Source organism: Carassius carassius, chromosome 39 (genome assembly GCF_963082965.1).
Source record: "Carassius carassius chromosome 39, fCarCar2.1, whole genome shotgun sequence".
Taxonomy (NCBI): Eukaryota; Metazoa; Chordata; class Actinopteri; order Cypriniformes; family Cyprinidae; genus Carassius; species Carassius carassius.
This window is the reverse complement of record NC_081793.1, coordinates 10,903,716-10,931,352: the sequence shown is the minus strand read 5'-3', so window position 1 is coordinate 10,931,352 and position 27,637 is coordinate 10,903,716. Positions and strand designations below refer to the sequence as shown.

The following is a 27,637-nucleotide window of genomic DNA, read 5'->3' as shown; positions in this document are numbered from 1 at the left end:
GGAAGAATGTATCGGACTGGTGTCAGACGAGTTGGACTGTAAGATATAAGAGGCTATATCGATAGGAGAAAAGAGAACACTCTGCATGGGAGACTGTCCTGTAGCCAGAATCTTTCTCCAGACATTATGTACAACATATGGTTGGATTCTTTAGCTGCGGAATAAGAGTGGCAGGAAATGCAAATTATTGGACATTTAGAGGCAAACAGACGCACAGTGCAAACTTCGGACATGGTTACATCCACAAAGAAGACCCCAGCAAAGAGAAAGTGTGCCAGAACGACTTATTTCATTGGAGGCAACGAGATCTGCAAGAATACTTTTCTGTTCGTAATGGGGTGAGTTTCCATAAACATCAAAGTTTGTCGTTTTGTGTTCATTCACCAAGTTTTATGTAGAAAACCAGCAAATAACAAATAAAATTAGCATCAGTATGTACTTTTTGTTTACAGAAATATTAAAATAATAAGTGTCTAGCAACATGTTATTTACAATGCACAAGTTCAAATAGAGTTTTGACAAAAAAGGTTTTATAAAAAGATAAAACTCACATATTTCAGCCTTTAAATCATTTTTATAAAAGTCAAAAAAGATAAATGACTGACATTTACAAGGCACATTATCCTTTATTATTAATAGTATGCGGTGCAATTTTTCCCATTGCGTCTGTTGTTGCTGTGCAACCATGCAGCTTTACAGGGGGGAGCTTTACAGGGGGTATGGCTTATCTAAATGAGATGTAAATGAGCCCTATTGTCACTCCCAGCAGGTGAGAACAGGTGAGAACGGCACAATCTTTAGAGGCCATTTTCTCCCTTTTAAGCTTTTTTGAGTGCCTACCTTCAAATGGCCACAACTTCTCCAAATATGATCAGATGTCCATGTGTTACACGTTGTTGGAAAGCTTGGAGACTACACTTTCAGAATCTGTGAATAACTCAAAATGCCACAGTCTCGACTAGTGTCCCTAGTTTCCGTGATTGGTCACATATGCTTAAGCAGGCTGCTACATACAATAACCAAGTGTATTAATGATGTAACAGTCACAAAGACCATCACTGTCTGGGCCAATCATAAGCCGTGGGTGACAGGGGAAGTCTACAGACTCCTGAAGACACGGAATGCTGCCTTCAGAGTTCCAGATGAGGTGGGCCTGAGGTAAGCCAGGGCCAACCTATCCCGTGGCATCAGAGAGGCTAAGAGACATTACTCCAGGAGGATAGCCCATCGATTCAGCAACAGCAGAGAAAATCTGAGGCTGTGACAGGGGATACAGACAATTACGGACTACAAGCCCCTACCCCGGACCTGTGACAGCACCATCTCCCTGCTGATGAGGTGAATGCCTTCATAACTCGCTTTGAGGCACAAAACAGCACCACTGCACAGAAGACTCCACCTCCTCCCGGCGACCAGGTGATCAATGTCCCCTTAGCAGGATCAATGCACGCAAAGCTTGGGGTCCTGACAAAATTCCTGGGCATGCACTGAGAGACTGTGCAGGGAAACTCACTGATGTCTTTACAAGCATTTTCAACATCTCACTGAGTCAAGCTGTTGTTTCAACATGCTTCAAAGCTACCACCATCATTCCAAGCCTGAATAAGTCTTCATCCTGCTTCAATGACTACCATCCAGTTGCACTTACTCTTATTCTCATGTGCTTGGAATGGCTAGTCATGCACCACATCAAGTCTGTCCTCCCTGGACCCCTTACATTTTGCATTTCGATTCAACTGCTCGACCGATGTTGCCATCACCACTGCCGTCACCTCAGCACTAACACATCTAGAGAAAAAAGACTCATACATCGACGACGACCTCATCCAACCTGGACGATTCCTCACGCCGCACGCGCATTTTTTAATTGCTAAAGGATATTTTCAACACCGCGGGAGCTGTTTTTCACAAGTTCATCAAACAACCGCAGTAAGAATTTTCATCAAGCACGGTGAGTAATGGCTTCTCCTATCATTGTTTCTTGCACCTCTTGCCACATGTACAGTTTATCTATCTCTGTCGCTGATGAGGGATTCACATGTGATAAATGCAGGGAAATAGTTAGGCTGACAGAGAAGATTTCAGAATTAGAGACACGCATCCAAACTTTAATTGAGGACAGTAAGAATGTTAGGGCTCTAGATATGGCTTTGGATGCGTCTAGCTCAGGGATTCCTGTACATTGTTCGGTTCCGGAAACAGAGCCCCAGCAGCAGGGCAACTGGGTGACGGTGAGGCAGCGTAGTCGTGGGTCAAAACACCGCTCTTCTGTTCCGATCAAAACATTAAACAGGTTCTCCCCACTCAGTGATGCACCCACTGAGAAACCTGATGAAAGTGCTCTAGTTATTGGTGATTCTATTGTACGGAACGTGAATATAGAGACACCAGCCACCATAGTCAAATGTTTACCAGGAGCCAGAGCGCCTGACATCTTGGCAAATTTAAAAGTGCTGGCTAATGCTAAACGTAAATACAGTAAGATTGTTATTCATGCCGGCGCTAATGATGTTCGACTTCGCCAGTCGGAGATCACTAAAAATAACATTAAAGAGGTGTGTGAACTTGCAAGCACGATGTCAGACACTGTAATATGCTCTGGTCCCCTCCCTGCTTACCGTGGTGATGAGATGCATAGCAGATTGTCATCACTCAATGGCTGGATGTCTAAGTGGTGCCCACAGAATAACATAGGTTTCATAGACAATTGGACGAGCTTTTGGGGCAGACCTGACCTGTTTAAAAGAGATGGTCTTCATCCCTCCTGGGGTGGCGCCACTCTTCTCTCTAGAAATATGGCAAATAGTCTTAGTGTTTATACTTGACTAACTGGGGCCCAGGTCAGGAAGCAGACAGACTGGCTAAACCGACCGTCTGCTAGCTGCCTCCCATCACAGAGGTCAGTTAATTCTCAGCACATAGAGACTCTTTCACCTAGATATCACGCTATAGAGACTGTGTCTGTTCCCTGAACTAGAAAATACAAAAAACGTCCAAACCAAGTTAAGATTAACAATTTAATTGAGGTTCAACAAATAAAAAACAGAAGCAATATGGATAAACAAATGATAAAGCTTGGCTTATTGAATATCAGATCCCTTTCTACGAAAACACTTTTTGTAAATAATATGATCACTGATCATAATATAGATGTACTCTGTTTGACAGAAACCTGGCTAAAACCTGATGATTACATTATTTTAAATGAGTCCACCCCCCAAGATTACTGTTATAAACATGAGCCACGTCTAAAAGGCAAAGGTGGAGGTGTTGCTTCAATTTATAACAACGTTTTCAGGATTTCTCAGAGGGCAGGCTTCAAGTATAACTCGTTTGAAGTAATGGTACTTCATATAACATTATCCAGAGAAACAAATGTTAATGATAAATCCCCTGTTATGTTTGTACTGGCTACTGTATACAGGCCACCAGGGCACCATACAGACTTTATTAAAGAGTTTGGTGATTTTACATCCGAGTTAGTTCTGGCTGCAGATAAAGTTTTAATAGTTGGTGATTTTAATATCCATGTTGATAATGAAAACGATGCATTGGGATCAGCATTTATAGACATTCTGAACTCTATTGGTGTTAGACAACACGTTTCAGGACCTACTCATTGTCGAAATCATACTCTAGATTTAATACTGTCACAAGGAATTGATGTTAATGGTGTTGAAATTATTCAGCCAAGTGATGATATCTCAGATCATTATTTAGTTCTTTGCAAAATTCATATAGCCAAAATTGTAAATTCTACTTCTTGTTACAAGTATGGAAGAACCATCACTTCTAACACAAAAGACTGCTTTTTAAGTTATCTTCCTGATGTAACCAAATTCCTTAGCATATCCAAAACCTCAGAACAACTTGATGATGTAACAGAAACTATGGACTCTGTCTTTTCTAGCACTTTAAATAAAGTTGCTCCTTTACGCTTAAGGAAGGTTAAGGAAAACAGTTTGACACCATGGTATAATGAGCATACTCGCACCCTAAAGAGAGCAGCCCGAAAAATGGAGCGCAGCTGGAGGAAAACAAAACTAGAGGTATTTCGTATTGCTTGGCGGGAAAGTAACATATCCTACAGAAAAGCATTAAAAACTGCTAGATCCAATTACTTTTCTTTTCTTTTAGAAGAAAACAAACATAACCCCAGGTATTTATTCAATACAGTGGCTAAATTAACGAAAAATAAAGCCTCAACAAGTGTTGACATTTCCCAACACCACAGAAGTAATGACTTTATGAACTACTTTACTTCTAAAATCGATACTATTAGAGATAAAATTGCAACCATTCAGCCGTCAGCTACAGTATCACATCAGACAGTGCACTATAGACGCCCTGAGGAACAGTTCCACTCATTCTCTACTATAGGAGAGGAAGAATTGTATAAACTTGTTAAATCATCTAAACCAACAACATGTATGTTAGACCCTATACCATCTAAGCTCCTGAAAGAGGTGCTTCCAGAAGTCACAGATCCTCTTCTGACTATTATTAATTCCTCATTGTCATTAGGACATGTCCCCAAAACCTTCAAACTGGCTGTTATTAAGCCTCTCATCAAAAAACCACAACTTGACCCCAAAGAACTAGTTAATTATAGACCAATCTCGAATCTCCCTTTTCTGTCCAAGATACTAGAAAAGGTGGTATCCACACAATTATATTCCTTCTTAGAGAAAAATGGTATATGTGAGGATTTCCAGTCAGGATTTAGACCGTATCATAGTACTGAGACTGCTCTTCTTAGAGTTACAAATGATCTGCTCTTATCATCTGATCGTGAGTGTATCTCTCTATTAGTTTTATTGGATCTTAGTGCTGCGTTTGACACAATTGACCACAACATTCTTTTGCATAGACTTGAATACTTTGTTGGCATCAGTGGAAGTGCATTAGCATGGTTTAAATCGTACTTATATGACCGCCATCAGTTCGTAGCAGTGAATGAAGATGTATCCTATCGATCACAAGTGCAGTATGGAGTACCTCAAGGCTCAGTACTAGGGCCGCTACTCTACACGCTTTATATGTTACCCTTGGGAGATATCATCAGGAAACATGGTGTTAGCTTTCACTGTTATGCTAATGATACTCAGCTCTATATTTCTTCGCAGCCCGGTGAAACACACCAATTTGAAAAACTAATGGATTGCATAGTCAATATAAAAAACTGGATGACGAGTAATTTCTTACTGCTAAATTCTGAAAAAACAGAGGTGTTAATTATAGGACCTAAAAACTCTGCTTGTAATAACCTAGAACACTGTCTAAGACTTGATGGTTGCTCTGTCAATTCTTCGTCATCAGTTAGGAACCTAGGTGTGCTACTTGATCGCAATCTTTCCTTAGAAAGCCACATTTCTAGCATTTGTAAAACTGCATTTTTCCATCTCAAAAATATATCTAAATTACGGCCTATGCTCTCAATGTCAAATGCAGAAATGTTAATCCATGCATTTATGACCTCAAGGTTAGATTATTGTAATGCTTTATTGGGTGGTTGTTCTGCACGCTTAGTAAACAAACTACAGCTAGTCCAAAATGCAGCAGCAAGAGTTCTTACTAGAACCAGGAAGTATGACCATATTAGCCCGGTCCTGTCAACACTGCACTGGCTCCCTATCAAGCATCGCATAGATTTTAAAATATTGCTTATTACTTATAAAGCCCTGAATGGTTTAGCACCTCAGTATTTGAATGAGCTCCTTTTACATTATAATCCTCTACGTCCGCTACGTTCTCAAAACTCAGGCAATTTGATAATACCTAGAATATCAAAATCAACTGCAGGCGGCAGATCCTTTTCCTATTTGGCGCCCAAACTCTGGAATAACCTACCTAACATTGTTCGGGAGGCAGACACACTCTTGCAGTTTAAATCTAGATTAAAGACCCATCTCTTTAACCTGGCATACACATAACATACTAATATGCTTTTATTATCCAAATCCGTTAAAGGATTTTTAGGCTGCATTAATTAGGTAAACCGGAACCGGAAACACTTCCCATAACAACCTATGTACTTGCTACATCATTAGAAGAATGGCATCTACGCTAATATTTGTCTGTTTCTCTCTTGTTCCGAGGTCACCGTGGCCACCAGATCCAGTCTGTGTCCAGATCAGAGGGTCACTGCAGTCACCCGGATCCAGTACGTATCCAGACCAGATGGTGGATCAGCACCTAGAAAGGACCTCTACATCCCTGAAAGACAGCGGAGACCAGGACAACTAGAGCCCCAGATAAAGATCCCCTGTAAAGACCTTGTCTCAGAGGAGCACCAGGACAAGACCACAGGAAACAGATGATTCTTCTGCACAATCTGACTTTGCTACAGCCTGGAATTGAACTACTGGTTTCGTCTGGTCAGAGGAGAACTGGCCCCCCAACTGAGCCTGGTTTCTCCCAAGGTTTTTTTCTCCATTCTGTCACCGATGGAGTTTCGGTTCCTTGCCGCTGTCGCCTCTGGCTTGCTTAGTTGGGGACACTTCATCTACAGCGATATCGTTGACTTGATTACAAATAAATGCACAGACACTATTTAACTGAACAGAGATGACATAACTGAATCCAATGATGAACTGCCTTTAACTATCATTTTTGCATTATTGACACTGTTTTCCTAATGAATGTTGTTCAGTTGCTTTGACGCAATGTATTTTGTTTAAAGCGCTATATAAATAAAGGTGACATTGACATTGACATCAGAATGCTGTTCATAGACTTCAGTTCAGCACACAACACAATCATCCCTCAACAGCTCATTAACAGACTGGTCCAGCTGGGGCTCAACACTTTGCTGTGCAACTGGCTGTTAGACATTCTGAAAATAATAAATAAATACATAAAGCAAAATAAATAATAATAATAATGGTAATAAATTAATAATATTAATACATAAAATACAATAAAATAATATTTACAAAGATTTTAGAAAAGATGACACAACCTTAAAAGATGAATGCCATAGATTAACAGTTTTCACATTAGATCCATGTATGCGAGAAGTTGAGAGAAGTGCACAGTGCACCCGAGACCGGTCGACCCCGGGCCAAACCGGGGACCCGTACCCGGGTCCGGGTCGGGTCGGGTCTGAATCTATTAATTCGGGTCCCAGGTCTGTTTAACATTGTGTGTAATGCCCGTGCGATCGGAGTCATCTGACTCGGAGAACACCCGGCCATGATCAGACGCTGCTTGTGTTTTTTGTAACTTGCAACTTGTAAAATTAGGAAAAGAAAAGTGTGAGCCAAAAGAAAAAAAAATGATTTCTCTCTCTCTCTCTCTCTCTGCTGTTAGAAGCAAAACACGCACGCATGCACGGTAATAATGCTTTCAGACTTGACACACTCATATTTAATATATTTCAAATCAGCAACAAAATCTGAAGTGAAATGTCACATGAATTTTTTCTATGACGTTCAAATTACATTAAAAAAGCATATTTTAGGTTGATCCAGCTAGTACACATATGCAGTCTTGAGCGCATGTTTCTATGGCAACCAGAGAAGGACAAACCGCGCTTGACATTTTCTCCAATTTTTATAATAATATAAATGAACCATTTAATCTTAAAGTTTTAGTGGTCAGATTCAGACTCGATGCAGAGCGGAGAGCACAGAGATGATAGCAAATAAATAACTTCAGCGGCCATGGCATTGCACGAGCAATCGTTATTATAGTTCAAAGGGGCAAACAGTCGAAGTTATTATGTGAGTTAACTCGAGTCAGAATGTACATGTGCACAGTTGCATTTGTCATCCGTCACCGTGACATCAAGTGGACTTTTGAAGCTGAAATAATGAGTGGATTAAGCTTGGACTTGGAATAACGAGAGGAACATCATGGATCACTTTCTTGTCCAAGGACTGTAATGCATCACAGGCAGTCAGGTACAAGAGAGACTACGGCTCCTTAAATTAGGTAATTTGTATATTTCGTAAGAGGTTTATTGACCGGGTTCGGGTCCAGCTTTCAAATAATAGATGGGTCCGGGTCGGGGTCGGGGTAGGCATTTCTCGGATCTACACGGGTCCGGGTCCAGCTTTTGAAATAATAGACAGGTCCGGGTCGGTTCGGTGTAGTACATTACGGGTCTCTTTTGGGATCGGGCATGAATTTTGCTGCAGTAAGAGCGGCTAACAGTAAACATCTTTGTTGAACGGACAAGGTGAGGTCCCAAAAGTCATTCATGAAAAAATGGTGTGGAGTCAAACATAAATCAGTACCCAACAAATAAGAAAGGTCCTGTGAGAGCGGAGACCAAAAATGAGAGAGGGGCAATCCCAAAAAAATTGTAAAAATGTGCCTAAAGATCCTTGCGAACAGAGATTGCACTTAGTAGAAGATGTCAGATTCATATGAAAACGTTTCACTGGAGTCAAGTAAACCCTATGCAGCAATTTCCAATTAATAATTTGGTGGTTAGAGTTTTTAGAAGACAGTTTAACAATTCCCCATATCTGAACCGAAAATAAAACATGCACATCCTCATTAAGAACCTTAGCCCAAACAGTTGTAATAGATAAAGGTTTGTAAGAATGCTCAAGAAGAAAAATAAAGATGACTGAAGCAGAGGAGGCAGATTTCTCAGAGGGAAGGATTAGTTTGTGCAAAGGGTGAATAGGCAGTTCCAGGGCACCCCATATGCCAGTAGGGCCGATCTAATGCGCAAATACATAAAAAAAATGAAGTGCATAGCAGATTATATTGAGTTTTGAGATTCTGGAAGGATTGTAAACCACTATCATTATAGATATCTCCCAGAGTGTTTACTTTATGATGAGTCCATTGTGGAATGGAGTATTGCCTGAGTCACTAGTCAGTTTAATACGAGTATGTTTCCCATCCCATATATACCATGAAACACATGCATCAAGTTTGTTCCAGTAGCCAACTGGTGGATCTAGAGGAATCATAGAAGAAAATAAATTAATACGTGGGAGAACATTCATTTTAATCAACGATATACGAGCCTGAAGAGAAGTAGGAAGACGAAACCAACTTTCCAAATCTGAGGATATTTTGACAAGAATACTATTATAGTTTTTTGAAAGAGTTTCTGGCAGGGAAGGAAAAACAGTGGAACCAATAGAATACATACAGAAAGGGAAATTGGATCAAATTTAGAATTGAGGCAAAGTAGATATGACTTACTCCAATTAATTTTAAACTCAGAGAGAGATCCAATATGGTCAAATAAATTCAATACATGAGGAATAGAATGTGATGGCTTCTCCAAAAACAATATGATATCATCAGCGAATAAAGAATTATGATGATGAGTATTCCTTATAATTATGGGAGAAATAGTTTCAGATTGTCGGACTGCTTGAGCTAAGGGTTCCAAGAATAAGGAAAATAACAGAGGAGAAAGTGGACAACCCTGACGAGTACCTCGATGTATAAAGAATGGGTTAGAGCAAACAGAACCTGTGAGAACAGAGGCTGCTGGATTGGCGTACAGAACTTTCATCAAGTTTATAAAACTCGATCCTAGACCCAGATGCTGTAGACCCGCCAATAAATAGTTCTATTCTAGCTGGTCGAAAGCTTTCATTACATCTAGAGATAATACTGCACAAGTGGAGGACAAACTATTAGTTGAATTAATAATATGATATAACCTGCGTAAGTTATCCGAAACTGAGCGAGATTTAATGAACCCTGTTTGGTCATGATTTGGACAGCTTAGGTAAATCAAGGTTGGACAGAAAAGATGAAAAGAATCAGGATCACCAACAGCAGAAGAAGTATAAAGGTTAAAGTAAAAAGAATTAAAAGAAACATTAATGTCTTTTGGGTCTGTCATAATGAGCCCGGATTGGGATTTCACTGCTGAGATATTAGCAAACTTTTCACTGTTGCATATTCTTAGAGCAAAAAGGTAGCTTGGTAATTCTGCCTGCATCTTTGAATCAGGAATTCTTCCCTGGATCTCAGTAATGAATTAAGCTCAGATCTAACCGCCATAATTTTGCTGAGTGTATTGTCTGAGAAACAACGCTGATTGTCTCTAGTCAGATTCTGGAGGCGTGATTCCAATTCAACTATCTTTTTATGTCGGTTTTTCTGAAGGAAAGAGGCATATGAAATTTAATTATTCCTTATAAATCCTTTAACTGCATTACAAAGTGTTGCGGATCATCCACTGAGCCTTGGTTAATTTCAATAAACTCAGCAGATTTATTTCTAAATTGACTGCAAAAGTTTTCATTCTGTAACAATTTAGGAATAGTTGTACTTTATATTTTATTATCTGTATTTAATGTTCTACTGTTAGTGTTATCTGTATGTACCAAGGGTCTGAGAGTAACACAATTTCAATTAGCTGTATGTATATACTGTACATGTGGAAAAATTGACAATAAAGCAGACTTGACTTTACTTGACTATAGTAAGTCTTGGCCTGTCACACAGGGGCTACCGCTTGCTCTTGCATAAGCTTGCTGAAGGAACTGTCTCAACAGATCCCTAGTAGCAAAACCCTATTTATATAGGTATCCTGAGGATAGATAGGTGGAGTGGTGCCCAAGATGATCAGGGCTTTTACCAGCTCATGAAAGGGCATGAAGCAACCACATGAAGCCCTTACCATATAGGTCTTAAGAAAAGAACGCAGAGTACTAGCGTGCAAACTTACCACAGTGTAAGTATAACATAACATGGATATTAGGATACCGTTCTAAGGGGCTCTTGTGGCACTCTGAAAGAGCAGCTCATAGATTCAGTGGTGCATCCCAAAACTAATATGTTTGAGATTCATCAACTTGTTCTATTGTATAATGCTTGAGTGGATAACAGTAAACTTATAGTTGAGGGGAGGGACAAACACCCAGCTCTCAAATGAGAGGGGAGCTCAACATTCCGCATGTTCCAATGCTGGAACAGCTAGCAGTAATTTACTTAGCTGAGGGAGCAATACACTCATTTCTCAACGAGAGAGGGGGCTCAACCTACAGCATGTTCCAATGCTGGAATGGCCAGCAGTAGGTTACCTAGCTGAGGGAGCATAAACCCAGCTCTCAACGAGAGAGGGGACTTGACCTACAGCATGATTGCTAGAATCAGAAAGGTAGGTGTACTGCAAGCTTGCCAAAAACTCAGCGCATCAGAGAGGTGGAGGAAAGGCCTAGTTCACCTGATGCTGCTGGTTCCAAGTACTCTGGAAAAACAGAGAACTCAGAAAGGAGAAACACACTCACAGGCAGCCCTTTTGGTAAAGAGGATCACTGCTCTTGCAAACATACCACGAGACATACCAAACAATGCAAACATACCACGAGAACAGCCCCGAAGAGGGAGGAATTCAACTCATCAGAAGGGGAGAGAACTTGAGCACCCGAAAGGAAGCACCATGCTCACAATAACCCTCAATGCTGAAGGGAGCAATGCTTCAAAGTGTGTTAATAGACACACAGGTTGAGTGGAGCCCAAGGTACCAGGGTCAAACGAAGCTAATATGGGAACCCTTACCGTACAGGATTTCAGAAAGTGAGTCTTATGTGCACACTTACCACTTATGTGTATTTTAGAAAGTGCACAAAGTGAGAGCCAGAGCTTACCCTGTGTACTTAAAGCTTGAGCCAAATGGGAGAGGCACGTTATCTATACTTCCTGCTTTATGCCTTAGCAAGAGGGGATATACTGGTGAACAGGAAGCCCCTCAGAGCGACCTAGCCAGACATCCAGGAAATTTTGCAGTGCCGTGTCGGGGACCTGATGATCAAGAAAGCTCCAGCAGAAGCCTAAGACCTGGCCGGATGATCCAGGAAGCATGAAGCCAGAACCAGGTCTATCTTACTGGCTGGACACAATATCGAAGAGTGAAGTTACACTGCAAGTTAAACACCTGGTTTCTGAATCAAGCCAAGTGGGAGTGCTCACAGAGGATCACATCCCTTAGACCTTGCCTACCTTCCTTTGACCCACGATTCCCCCTACCCATACCCGCAGGTGGGGAAGGAGTGGGAGTCGCAACACTAGCCTTCTGTGCCTGTCTCTGATCCACAGACTGAGATGAACCAGGACCCCTCTGATGTTCGGTTCAGACCCGGAGCTTCGTGGGAGGATTTGAAGGCTGCTAATCATGCCTTTCTTCCCTGAACTTCTCGACTACTGTCTCGACAGAAGTACCGAAAAATTCTCAAGTCGTGTGCAATGAAGCCATAGCTTGACCTGCTGCTGCGTATGCCCTGCCATTTAAGTGAGATGTCTCACTCATACAGACATAGCTAGCCAGCATCTCTTCTACAGGGGGCATTCTCTCGTAGCCATTTTTGTGCATTGCCTCGATGTTGGCATAACTTGTATGCAGGAATTGACGGATGCTTGAGAAAAATGGCCTCTTCCATTCCTTCTCTATCTCTGTATGGAGATCAAAAAGAAATGGAAGACTCATCTGAGATGGAGGGCTATGGCCAGAAAGATAGAGCTCATCGAGACAACCTCGTAGCATCACTTTCTTAGCCCACTTCCACAGCAAGTCCAGCCTCACATGGTGTGATCCATAACCACCTACAGCTCGTCGTACGCAGGGCAGGAGGATTGGGAAGGCTCAGCTTCTTTGCCATCCTCAAACAGCTTATGCTCTTCCTGGGCTGAACCATGCAGAGCACAGGCCCCCGGATCAGACGAAGTTAAGGATATAAAATCATACTCCAGCGGCTCTCTCTCATTCACAGGCAATGAACGCGAGAGGAAAAGCCTCTCTTTAAACTCATCGGCCAGATCTGCCTGTGATCCCCACGAGCTCATTCTCCTCTGTTCCTCAGCAGTGGCGGGTCCTAAACTGCAGGAAACAGATGGCTGCTTCTCTTTCCTCGAAAAGAGAGTCAAACAAGAGCGGAGCTTTTTCATCAGAAAACGATCACGATGCATGCATGTAAAATGCACTCTTCAAACAAAACAGTCAGTGAAGATGAAGAAGAGGATGACATGTTCTCCCAGTGGCTATTTATACTATAGTCGCACCGGTAATGACGTCATGGGCTGTCACCTGTGTTTTTCAATGTATGTTTAAGACACAGGTTACGAGGCATTCCACCATAGCGAACCCCTAGAGGACACAGTTCGAAGTTCCCTTGAAGGGGAACCTGTCATATCTGTCCAGGAAGTGACTAAAGGCTGGAGTAAACTATGACTTTTAAAATTTAAACAGATTTTAAAAACACCAACGTATGTGCATGTGTATGATGTGATCCTCAGTCGTTTAGTGTATGCTGGCCAGTTTTCAAAAAGGAAAACTGGGCATCATACACTAGATGACTGAGGATCATACACTACCAACCAGGCCTTCAAGTTGTTCCGATCACAACAAACTCATCCAGAAACGTATGCATTTTTGCTAGAAAACATGTTAAATTAAATTAAATGACAATTTGTTCTAAAATCTGCAGAAAATATCACACGTTTGTTCTGCTCTCTCTAGATGGAATCAAAGTCTAAATGTAAAAAAAAAAATGTGTCTGAGACTATCACACACTACGTGATTTTCTATTAATATGTCAGCTCAAATCTACAAACTGGCTCTGAGCTTTGGCAACTAGCATCAACTTCTCAAGCTGTAAATCAGTGGAAAATTGGGGCAAAAATCATGTAGCGTATTCCAACCTTAAGAGACTATAGATAAGTTGACATCCATTTAATAAGATGCTTTATAATGAGTCTAGTTTCTGTGTTCATCCCCATGAATTAAATGTTTTGTTTGTTTTATTTCATTTTTGAATTTGTGTTACTTAGCTGAACACTGACATTTTTTTATGATTGACTTAGTATGTTCAAATAATAAAAAAAATCAATTATTATTTAAAAAGTTTGTTTAAAATAAACAAGAATGTTTGATAAGACATTATGTGAGCTTAATGGGCACAGGGGTGTGCTTAAAGGGTACAATGTACAATGATGTATATCTTAATCAAAATGCTTTTGTCATTTAAAATAAAATAAAGTATTTTTTGTGCAAGAGTTCTCAAATGTTTTCATAATAGTTAATGCAATCAACCAATAATTTAAAATATCTGAAAAAAAGCAATTCTAGCAAATTCAAGATCCTTTTATTTGTTTTACACAAATCACAAACAATTATGTACCATTTGTACAAACACAAAAAAACAAAACTCTGTAATTTGTCATATTAAATGAAAATGAAATATTTTCAGTTGGCACCAAACTATTAGCTGCTTGCTTAATAACACAGACAAAACAGGAAACACGCTTTACACATTTATCACAATTGTTTTAACTATAAAGCATAAAATATACAGAGAGCAAGACAGAATATGGTGGGGGGGTGCAATGAAAGAGGGAATAACAGTGGGACAGGTAGAAAGAGATTAACAGAGAGGAGAATGTTAGAAAAAGAGGAGAGGAGAAAGAGAGGAAGAAGAGAGCAGGGCGGAGCCGTGGTGGAGGTAACAAATTACAACTACTCACTTTACTGTAATTAAGTAGTTTTTTTTTTGTTTACTTGTACTTTATAGAGTATTTTTTAAAGCTGTACTTTTACTTGTATTTAAGTACAAATTAAGCAAAATAATATATTTCATTACTTTTAAATCACACTTCATTAGTGAGTACGCCCAAACCTTTCACCGAACAACTTCAGTAGCCAATGAAAATAAGATAAAGATCATGAAGGGAACAATAAAAGACCTGATATCTGAACCGGGAAAAGCAATCCCAGTCTCTCTGTGCTTTTACATTTACATTTAGTCATCTAGCAGACACTTATCAAAATCGACTTACAAATGAAGACAATGAAAAAGTAATCAAAGCAATCAAAATCAACAAAACAGCAATAATATGCAAGTGCTATGACATGTCTCAGTTAGCAGTACATGTTTCTTCAATAATCTTACTCCAGCATTAGTGAATTCAAGTTTGACTAAATTAATTAATTAATTAAAAAAAAAAAGAACTCCAAATGAACTTGCTGGGACCTGCTGTCTGTCAATGTCCCAGAGGCTCTCCATCGGAAGTAAACTTCAAATGTCATGAAGCTGCACACCATCTCTCCACAGTCAGTGTGAACAGAAAAATTATCCAAAGAGGCAGGAAAGTCCAAAACAAATCCTTGAGGAAAGAAAGAAGAACAATTGTTATAAAACATATCCAGCCATTATAAATGGTTCAGTTGAGTGAAAGCAATAGACACAGTTGCAGTCTAAAGTTTACATACACCTTGCAGTTGCAGTATCAGCAAAATGTTAATAATTTAAGCAGTAAGAGGGTAGAGAGAAGTAAAATTATAATTAAAAAAAAAATACAATTACTACTCTGATGAAGCAGTATATTCAGCAAGGTGTGTGTAAACTTTTGACCATATCTGCATTACCTAAGCGCTGAATTAACGTAACCTCAATCATTAGGACAACATGGTGGTAAATACTGGGAGATGTTCCTTCAGATTTCCCATAAACAGCAGAATTCCACTGACCACACCATCTTCATTGACACTGGGCTTTAAAAATAGATTACATTTTTACAAACATTCATTATTCCTACTTTACAGGGAATCAACCATAACATCTTGCCTTGCAAGCTTCTCTCACACATCTTCATGAAGGATGTTCCTGTATGTACCATGGCTGGCACAGAAAAACTACTGTCCTCATCCTTTGGTTTGTTACCTGTAAAATATATGTTGATTAGAAGGGGGTCTGTAAATGCACAGAATGGAATACATTACTCGCAAATGGAAAAGATTAAAAGCAGTTCAAATCATAGGAATAATGACTTAATATAGCACTTTTAGCTTGTCATGTGTGATCAGGGTGAGCTGACTGGTTAACAATTCATTAAAAAACTTCTAACATCACCTCTTCAGTACTGGTCTGTGTCTCCTCATTGTATCTCCAGTAACAAAACTGTACTGACCCTGCAACAATGAATAACACCAGATAAGTAGAAACATATTACATTACACAAGCATTAATGGAACATCTTGCTCTTCAAATGCAAAAAGAAAAAGAAAAAACAGCATTATTTCTAGAGGTGGCTGATATATTGAATATTACTGGTTATAATATTGATTATGTTAATTAAATATTACAAGATCAGATCTTTGAATTGTGTTCAGTGGCGCCAATTTTTTTAGTCTACACACGCGATCACATTCCGATATCAGAATGCAGTCATCGATACATTACGCGATTAATTCAACCTCCTGAGTTCATATAGCAAGAACTGCCTCATTATGGTGAAAGCCACTCGAATGGCAAGAATAAATTAAGGATAAAGAAAACGTATATGAAGATATACTAACTTGATTCGTCGTCTGCAGGCTGCAGTACATAATTACTCATCTGTACTCATCCAAACGTGTTGAGTACAGTTGTCCGTTGTCCTCTTCTTGTTTGTCTCCTTACACATCGCGATGGTTACACATGGCGCACGGCGCATTTTTCAAAAACTGGTGAAGTAGTGCGCCGTCATGGTGTAATATTTTGCCACATGAGCATAAAACAAAGAGACACTGTGTGGTTACGTATTATTTCAAGCTTTCCATTTTCAAGTTCAAGTTGTTCTAATTTGCTGGTTAGACTCAGTCACCTAACTAAAAGTCATTTTTACAGTGCATTTTAACCTATATTAGAAACCAAATGTAGGCTATTTGAATCCAAATTAATTTGGTTTAGATTCGTTAAACTTTTGCTTGCAATTAATGTACTTAAATGTGTGTTTAAGTGACTTAGAACAACATAACAATATTGAAAGTATTCTGTACACAGATGTAAATTATGGTACTGTTACATATAAATACAGTACTGTCAGAAAATATTATATACAAACTGTAATTTATAGAATTCATAGAGCAGGAGCTGGTGATGAAAATTTAAACAATTCAAAGTTTTATTGGAGTATACTGTATAAGAAGTGTATTGAAGTTTACTTTTATTAATTGCATTAATGCACATAGTAGGCTATATATTATAGTCTAAATAGTAATACATTTAAAATACATTAACAAATGTAATTTTGGAGAACACACTTAAGTTGAAATTAAAATCAATTATTATTCATGTGCTTTAGTATATTAATAAATATATAAAAATAAGTGTACTTATTTAAAATACAATAAAATCATAATTATGTAAAATGTATGTTTAAGTAATACTTATTAATTAGACATTATCATAAAGTGTGTTTTTATAAAGGGAACTTAAATATGTTAAGACCTATTGTGATTAAAGTGGAATCTCTTTAAGTACACTTAAGTGGCCTTTAATTTAAACTATATGATATTATCTGCAAATGCACTTTTAAAATAGTATACATTTAATAATCATTCCGCTGCCAGTAAAGCTTGCCAGTAAACTAAGGCTCTGTGTAGTAAATGCCGTTCACGGAGAATGTGCTGGAGAATAACTATCAATCACAGCAGCGGCTTTACTGACGAAGATGCACATGAAAATCACATTAGATTTTTTGCCCAGCCCTACGTGCAGGGCTTATTGAGGAAAAAAGTTAAAGGACAATAGTGAGTGAGAAATAGCCAAGAAAGACCTAACAGACAATGACCAAAGTATAAATCCAGTGGGATTTGAATAGAATGCACGCGGACTTAAAGACCTGAAGAAAGAAAGACAAAGGACATAGTAAACTCTCAGTGGTGAGAAATTCTTGTCAAAGAATAAACCTAATGAAAGTGAAAATTAAAAGTGAATTTTAATGGGAAGATGATGACTGACAACATTGTCCCTCAGGCTTTAGATGGTAAATTACACTGGATTATTCCCACGCAGTGTAAATGTAGATCTGGTCAAATTCCATGGAAACAAATCCAAATGATTGCTTCCATGGTAAATTTTAGGATTTGTGAAGTAGCAGATGCTCCAGCCTTTATATTTTTCCAGTAAGGGAGGAAGAGACGGGTTTCCCAAGGTTAGAGTGTTTGACGAATTAGGGAGTGAAATTAAAAATATACCAACAAGGAGTTGGAGCTCCCAGTTCAGTATCCAGTAGAGAGGGGAACGGACAAACCCTTGATCCAAGTGCTCCACAGCCAAATAACCCCGACAGCCACGACGATGAGTTATCGTCAGAAAGCAAAGACCTGCTAAAGACATATTTTGGGAAAGGCAAGAATTGAATTATCCTTAAAGAGCCACACAGATGGGAAATAAAAAATACTTGTATTACAGTGTATGATGTAGCTGTCCATCAGTGTAAACAATGTGCAAAGTAATTAAACCAAAAAGTACACGATTTATAAAGTTATTGGCTTCTAAAGTAAGGAGTCGACTCTGATTCGCTGAAACGAGTCGTTATAGATTTCAAATCTTTTGCCCATCTCTTTGTACGTAACGAGAACACTTTGCATAATAATCTCCGCCTACCGTCTTGGGAGAAACAAAACTCTGACCTGCCCCACCCCCCACACAGACGCTCTGGTTAGTAGTTGGTGTGATAGCATCATGTCGAGGAGACAGTGTGTTTTTAATTGTAAAGGCAAGTTTGTTTTATTTTCACTGCCAAAGAATGAAGATCAGAACAACCAATGGCTAAAATTCATTTTTACCACAATACCAGAGCAGTACAACAAATCCCTTTTGTTGTGTTCACAACATTTCACTGATGACTGCTTTTCTAATCTCGGTGAGTTCAAGGCGGGATTTTCAAAGCGTTTGGCCATAAAAGAGGGTTCATTACCAACTTTATTTGGACCAACAAGCATCTCCGAATCACAACCTGTAAGTATGATTATGAAGTTATGTGTTTGTTTTCTCCCGAGCGTCTTATCAGTATGTCGCGCTAGCACTATATGTTAATGCTAACGCATTGTTTACCGTGAAGTTGTCAGTTGACCAATCAGAACACAGTATGCTACCGAAAGGTGGGGTTTAAGGAAACGGAATCTTTTGAACAGCTTCGCGCGAACCGTTTGGGGATCTCTGAGAATTGAGGTAATTTTAAAATGATATTTTGACAAAATGACAATGATTTTTAACCTTGCATGGATTTAAACCTGTTGTACAGGACTTATAAACAGTGATAGGAAGCTTAGAATTTTCATCTTACTGGCTCTTTAAAGAAAGATATTTGGAATTGGAAGAAGAAAGTTATGTTTTGATAAACACTGCCAATAGAGATCTTCAGCATGGAGATGGGGTAGCAGGTGCCTTTAGAAAATGGGCAGGACAGAGATAAGACAGACAGAATAATACAGCGCAATCCCATAAGATCAGACGATTTTACAGAAAATAGACCAAATGGAAAACCTGTACTATACGCAATCAGACATAATAAAGGTCAAAATGTTGACATAGGAGGAATTAACGGCGATCCTCATGTTGGACACTTGATAGACAATATATGTAAGCTGGCCAGAAATAATAATTATCAATCAGTGGCCATGCCCATTATATCAGGAGGGATTTTTGTATTTAGTGAAATCACCATGGGGGCAACCCTGGTGAATCCATTAATAAGAAAAACAGATCGAACCAACCTGCCCAAAGTATGGACAGTCTGGCTCTGAAAAAAATACCTCAGAGAGTGTATCAGGATCAGGCTGCAGGAGAAGGACGGCCACACCAGGGTGCTGGTAATATACAGGGACTGGTAAATTTCCCGGCTGAATCTTTGGAAGACGATTCAGGTCCTGAATGGCCGGTATTTAGGTGGACAGAGACCACCAGGGGAAGAAAATATCAAATAGAAAACCCATTTCCAAAATTAAAGCTCGAAAAAAGTTATGAAACATTTTGACTAGGAAAGGGATTCTATAAACCCACACAAGCAAGGAGCAGAAAGAGAGAAACCACTGTAGACAGAGTAGATGAGTGGGATAAGGAATATGTTCCCGATATAACATGTGGACAGGTGTGGAGTTTGCTAAATGGAGGAGACGCCACACAGATCCTTGCAGACACCTCAACACAGCGAGCTAAGAAAGCTATATTAGCTGAGAACGATTTGACGAATTCTGCACTGGAAAGAATAATTAGAAATACAGCAGGCAATGATAAGTTCAAAGAATATTATTCAGATGCAGATTTAGCATACAGGTGTTGCTTCAATTTATAACAACGTTTTCAGGATTTCTCAGAGGGCAGGCTTCAAGTATAACTCGTTTGAAGTAATGGTGTTTCATATAACATTATCCAGAGAAACAAATGTTAATGATAAATCCCCTGTTATGTTTGTACTGGCTACTCTATACAGGCCACCAGGGCACCATACAGACTTTATTAAATAGTTTGGTGATTTTACATCCGAGTTAGTTCTGGCTGCAGATAAAGTTTTAATAGTTGGTGATTTTAATATCCATGTTGATAATGAAAAAGATGCATTGGGATCAGCATTTATAGACATTCTGAACTCTATTGGGGTTAGACAACACGTTTCAGGACCTACTCATTGTCAAAATCATACTCTAGATTTAATACTGTCACATGGAATTGATGTTGATAGTGTTGAAATTATGCAGCCAAGTGATGATATCTCAGATCATTATTTAGTTTTGTGCAAACTTCATATAGCCAAAATTGTAAATTCTACTTCTTGTTACAAGTATGGAAGAACCATCACTTCTACCACAAAAGACTGCTTTTTAAGTTATCTTCCTGATGTATCCAAATTCCTTAGCATATCCAAAACCTCAGAACAACTTGATGATGTAACAGAAACTATGGACTCTCTCTTTTCTAGCACTTTAAATACAGTTGCTCCTCTATGCTTAAGAAAGGTTAAGGAAAACAGTTTGACACCATAGTATAATGAGCATACTCGCACCCTAAAGAGAGCAGCATGAAAAATGGAGCGCAGCTGGAGGAAAACAAAACTAGAGGTATTTCGTATTGCTTGGCGGGAAAGTAACCTATCCTACAGAAAAGCATTAAAAACTACTATATCCAATTACTTTTCTTCTCTTTTAGAAGAAAACAAACATAACCCCAGGTATTAATTCAATAGAGTGGCTAAATTAACGAAAAATAAAGCCTCAACAAGTGTTGACATTTCCCAACACCACAGCAGTAATGACTTTATGAACTACTTTACTTTTAAAATTGATACTATTAGAGATAAATTTGCAACCATACAGTATCGCATCAGACAGTGCACTATAGACCCCCTGAGGAACAGTTCCACTCATTCTCTACTATAGGAGAGGAAGAATTATATAAACTTGTTAAATCATCTAAACCAACAACATGTATGTTAGACCCTATACCATCTAAGCTCCTAAAAGAGGTGCTTCCTGAAGTCATAGATCCTCTTCTGACTATTATTAATTCCTCATTATCATTAGGATATGTCCCCAAAACCTTCAAACTGGCTGTTATTAAGCCTCTCATCAAAAAAACCACAACTTGACTCCAAAGAACTAGTTAATTATAGACCAATCTCAAATCTCCCTTTTCTGTCCAAGATACTAGAAAAGGTGGTATCCTCACAATTATATTCCTTCTTAGAGAAAAATGGTATATGTGAGGATTTCCAGTCAGGATTTAGACCGTATCATAGTACTGAGACTGCTCTCCTTAGAGTTACAAATGATCTACTCTTATCATCTGATCGTGGGTGTATTTCTCTATTAGTTTTATTGGATCTTAGTGCTGCGTTTGACCACAACATTCTTTTGCATAGACTTGAACACTTTGTTAGCATTAATGGAAGTGCATTAGCATGGTTTAAATCGTACATATATGACCGCCATCAGTTCGTAGCAGTGAATGAAGATGTATCATATCGATCACAAGTGCTGTATGGAGTACCTCAAGGCTCAGTACTAGGGCTGTTACCCTTCACGCTTTATATGTTACCCTTGGGAGATATCATCAGGAAAAATGATGTTAGCTTTCACTGTTATGCTGATGATACTCAGCTCTATATTTCTTCACGGCCCGGTGAAACACACCAATTTGAAAAACTAATGGAATGCATAGTCGATATAAAAAACTGGATGACGAGTTATTTCTTACTGCTAAATTCTGAAAAAAAAACAGAGGTGTTTATTATAGGACCTAAAAACTCTGCTTGTAATAACCTAGAACACTGTCTTAGACTTGATGGTTGCTCTGTTAATTCTTCGTCATCAGTTAGGAACCTATGTGTGCTATTTGATCGCAATCTTTCCTTAGAAAGCCACGTTTCTAGCATTTGTAAAACTGCATTTTTCCATCTCAAAAATATATCTAAATTACGGCCTATGCTCTCAGTGTCAAATGCAGAAATGTTAATCCATGCATTTATGACCTCAAGGTTAGATTATTTTAATGCTTTATTGGGTGGTTTTTCTGCACGCTTAGTAAACAAATTACAGCTAGTCCAAAATGCAGCAGCAAGAGTTCTTACTAGAACCAGGAAGTATGACCATATTAGCCCGGTCCTGTCAACACTGCACTGGCTCCCTATCAAACATCGTATAGATTTTAAAATATTGCTTATTACTTATAAAGCCCTGAATGGTTTAGCACCTCAGTATTTGAATGAGCTCCTTTTACATTATAATCCTCTACGTCCGCTCCGTTCTCAAAACTCAGGCAATTTGATAATACCTATAATATCAAAATCAACTGCGGGTGGCAGACCCTTTTTCCTATTTGGCGCCTAAACTCTGGAATAACCTACCTAACATTGTTCGGGAGGCAGACAAATTCTTGCAGTTTAAATCTAGATTAAAGACCCATCTATTTAACCTGGCTTACACATAACATACTAATATGCTTTTAATATCCACATCCGTTAAAGGATTTTTAGGCTGCATTAATTAGGTAAACCGGATCCGGGAACATAACACCCTATGTACTTGCTACATCCTTAGAAGAATGGCATCTACACTAATATTTGTCTGTTTCTCTCTTATTCCGAGGTCACTGCAGTCACCCGGATCCAGTACGTATCCAGACCAGATGGTGGATCAGCACCTAGAAAGGACCTCTACTGCCCTGAAAGACAGCAGAGACCAGGACAACTAGAGTCCCAGATACAGATACCCTGTAAAGACCTTGGGCCCTATTTTAACGATCTGAAACGCAAGTGTCAAAGCGCAAAGCGCAAGTAACTTTGTGGGCGGGTCTCGGCGCTGTTGCTATTTTCCCGGCGGGATAAACGACTCTTGCGCCAGGCGCAAATCTAAAATGGGTTGGTCTGAAGTAGCTTCATTATTCATAGGTGTGGTTTGGGCGTTACGTGAAATAAACCAATCAGAGCATCATCTCACATTCCCTTTAAGAGCAGGCGCGCTTGTTCTAAAGCGGATTCCTATTATAACGGCGGATTTGCCAGACGCGCGCCAGGAGCGTTCACAGCCAAGGAGAGCAACGCTCTCGTCAGGGACGTTGGGGATGGAGAAACCCACCCAAAATAACTTCGGTTAAAAAGGCGTATTATAATTTGGGTAAATGTGTAAGCTAGATGTATGCTTTTATAATAAATTGTCTATCTATCTATCTATCTATCTATCTATCTATCTATCGTAATAATGTATGATTTGCAAAAATGATAACTGCTGCTTCTGAAAAAAAAATGGAGAAAAAATAATAATTAAATGTAATTTTTGTAAGTGCAAATTTACTTTGCCCCGAAGATTTGATAAAAAATAGGGAGAATAGGAATTGTTGAACGAAACAAAGAAATAGAAAGAATAGTGAGGGAATCTGAATTAAGTAATAAAGGGGAGCTGGAAATTTTTTTCAGAAAATACTTTGACAGCTATTCACAAAGTAAAAATTACTGTGGAAAAGTCCAATCAGAATATGAACATGTAATTTAGAGAGGGATTCCTCCTCCCTAGAGGCAATATAAAATCAATAGTGCAGCAGAACAGGAAATCACAGGTATACTGCTGTTCTTTCTCTACTAATGCAGAATCTAGTCAACAAAATAATTACTTTATAATGACATGAAAACATGTACTTTAGTTTATAGTATACATTTTGTTGTCTGTTTTAAAACCACATCTAGGCCTACAGTCTCTGATTCTGTGCAGCGCATAATCTCACATGTTAAAACAAACTCCACGAGGTGTCAGTGATTTGGCCTCTAGAGGCCACCCTCACATCCAGCAATTGGTTATCAATGCAGATTAGCTGGAAAAACTATTAATTGGTTGAAAACTTCAGTCAATAAAGCATCTGAGACAGCTTGAATGGTATGAATGAGTAATGAATTTGATATTAAAAATTATTTAAAATGGAAAAAGGCAAGGATCCAAACATTACAAAAGTAATACAATAATTAACTCACCACCACTCGTGTCATATTGTCAGGGAAAATGTCAATGGATAGCCTATTGGTCGGCTCTTGTCCAGTTCTGTTCTGAATGCGTCTGCTGAGATCTTGCTTGTCTCTTCTAATTCTCTGGATGTCTGAAGGACCTCCATCAGTCTTACCTGACTGCATTATACCTGACGTAAAAACAAAAGAAAACTTAATGTTATCTTAGCTAAAACATTTACCATGTCTGCACACGGAGTTAAAGTCAGCATGAACTGAACATTTACCTAAATGCATGTTATTGATCTTATCATGAACAATTCATGATGCAGTGCAAGAGTTTCATTTAATAAACTCCTTGTATATATCCAAGCCCACCATAATTTTATTTAATTAATTTTTTTTTTTTGGGGGGGGGGATAAATTGGTGGAAATAAATCTGGAATCTGGTTTTGAGTGAAATAAGTATGAACAGATATATTTATTAATCATTTATAACATGTGAGTTAAAATTGCTCACTATTTGGCAGGCATTTTTTTAAATCACTCTCTACTTATTTATGCATTTATCAAAGATGTATAATACATTTGTAAATTACTTATTGGTCATTTATGAACACCTCTATAAACCCTTTAATAAAGGGAACCTAAAAAAAGCATCACACCAACTGCAAGATTGATAAACACGTTTTAAGATGATTTTAGTAAAAAAATAAATAAATAAAATCATGAATACAATCACTAGTAATATGATTTAATGGTTTATAATTTTTGGTCAGAGTGAACAAAGTTTGGTATCAGTATGTTAAAATCAAAACGGCAAACAAGAAGTTTGGTTGGTTATGGCACAGTTAGTATAGATCAATGCTTCTCAAATCATTTGGTCATGGGACCCACATTTTCCCATGGTCATTAAGCCACGAGCCACTTTATGATCAGGACACACATCTATGGTTATATGATTAATCACATCTGACAGGACAGGATAGTTAATTTTTCTGAAGTTAGAGATTTTTCATAACGAGTTACAAATAAATAACGATATAGAATAATTAGTCTGACATTAAGCCTGACAGTATGCCATTTTAATATGTTAAAATCAAAATGCCAAACAAGAAGTTTGGCTGGTTATGGCACAGTTAGTATAGATCAGTGCTTCTCAAAATGGTATGGTTGTGGGACCCATATTTTCCCATAGTCATCAAGCCACGACCCACTTTATGATCAGGACACATATATCGAGAGCAGGGTTAGTTCAGTCAAGAGGCATAGGCTGCGACCAGCTGATGTGGTCAGCTGTCAAATTGCTCCAATCATACCACTCTCCTATTAGACACAGGACATATACTGTATACGTGGCACCACTGCTCGGTAGGCATTCTCAAACGGCTCGCAAGGCTCAACTGATTGCAAAAGCACTTGATATAGACACTTTGCCCACGATTCATTGCCAAAGTTGTACTAATACGACTGACCCAACAACTTTACACAAGATCTGCTTCCGCGCTGGAAGAAGCTAAATATTCAGAAGAATCAAAGCATCCACGAACAACTGGGCCATTTCACCTTTAATCATCTCTGGACGTCTTCACGAAGCTAAGCTTCGTTATTTAATTTTATTTCCTAGTGCTATGTTGGCAAATATGCTTCATGTCACGACAGAATGTGTTGCTGGCAGTCCAATGCTCTAGCCACTATACCACAGAGCAGTGTAGACCCAAATTGCAGAGAACCACACAAGGAATGATTGGAGAAAAAACACAGTCTTTACTTAGTGTCCTTCTTGAATAAACATAAAAATTTACATCAGAAGCAGGGCTGAAGAAGGTTCAGATCCAAAAGGCATACGGTCCAAAAAACTTTAAAAAGTAAAGCTTCCAAATAAGCAGGTCAAAGTTCTGAGTAAAAACTCTCTCAAAGAAATCCAAACATAGGCCAAATGATCTGTCTGAACAAAAGAACTTCAAGACTGAGCGAGGATACAAATAAATGCAGGTCTTATATACGCCCACACACACACTAACAAGCCAGACACAGGTGATATCATTGAGCAAATAATGAACAGGAAATCAGCAGGAAGTTGTGGAATGTCTTGTGCTCTCTGTTTCCCTCTGCTGGACAGACCGTGGTGTGACACTTCATACATTGCTCACTGTCCAATGCTAATTGTTCAGTTATGTTTGCTAGGCATGCTATCATATTACCACACTGGTAACACTACCAGTAAATATACCCACGAGCTCGGTAATCTGTTATTAAGGCTATCAATATGAATTTATGATAGGCACCGTGCACCTAAACTCTCGAGATGAAACGACAGATAATATAAGTTACTAAATAAATACACGATTGTGATAGAGAAAAAGAAGCTGACATCTTGATTTCTTCAAGTGGTCATATTTACCATGTTTACTATGGTAATGTTAATGTCTAGCGTGCACAGACTTTTGCATCTCTTATAAATATTTCTGCCTTGTATGGTGATTATAATCCACATCGGATCAAGTTATTTCAAACACTCTCTGCTGACTGAAAGTTAGTTTTGAGCTCAACTTATTTAAAAAAGTTTTTAATATTGGTGTTAAAGCTGTTATCTTTCTGAAATGATCTGCGGTGCTGACTCTCTCCAGACACGGAGAAACTTCATAACCACTCCTCTAGCCCCAGCTGGCTCGCTTTGGCCCAAGGTTTTCGTCGGGCTAAGAAACCCTGGCCGTTGGCCCAGAGGAAGCCCCGACAAGGCACGATCAAGCCCCGGAAATGACAGTGGAAATGCAACTGGCCCTGACACGCACTAGCACGCCCGCTTTAAGTCCGACAGTGGAAACGCGGCCAGTGACACAGGGCAGTGCAGTCGCCTGTCAATTACGTTAGTTACCCTTTGTTACCGCCTTTACTGACGTAGAAACCACATGACAACAGTGTTGTGGACAGCTCCCGTAAAAATGTGTTTTACTCGACAGGTGAGTTGTTTTGATTCGTATCTTTACAGAAAATGTATGCGCGTCTGATCCATAGTCTGAACACATCTTTGCATTGACTTTGTATGTAATCTACTCATGCAAATTGTTGAACTCGCGTTTGAAAATTATGACATCAAGCACAACATTTATAAAACTTTACCTCATCCATTAAATCCAGGATTTATATTTCCGTCTGATTGATGGCCGTCAGCGGTTGGGTAGAAGACAACAAATGCCATCATCCCACGCCGCTCCTTCTTATCAAACCACGTGATTGTTATTGTTTTGGTAGTGCGCCCTCTCGTGGCAGGTCCTACAACCTGTACCTTTAAAGGTGCATGCTGATCTTTTTAGCTGTTTTAAAAGAGCACCCTTCGCTACTTCTGTTCTTCTGTAAGGGGATCCTGCCCCACTCTATGCACTTAAGAAGGTCTTTGCTTAAAGCTATCAGGGTATTTGGACCGCTTACTTGTTGAGGGTTATCTATTGTCCAGTATCAT

The 27,637-nt window shown here is 38.9% G+C and overlaps 1 protein-coding gene across 1 annotated transcript in view; it reads right to left on the bottom strand.

The window, feature by feature from the left end:
• The window catches only part of plxdc1 (plexin domain containing 1), a 304,601-nt gene that overhangs the window by 140,692 nt on the left and 136,272 nt on the right, over window positions 1-27,637 (bottom strand). Inside the window, exon 2 of the mRNA XM_059530667.1 lies at window positions 24,205-24,365. Coding sequence (XP_059386650.1) covers window positions 24,205-24,365 — 161 coding nt within the window. The remainder of the gene's footprint in view (window positions 1-24,204; window positions 24,366-27,637) is intronic.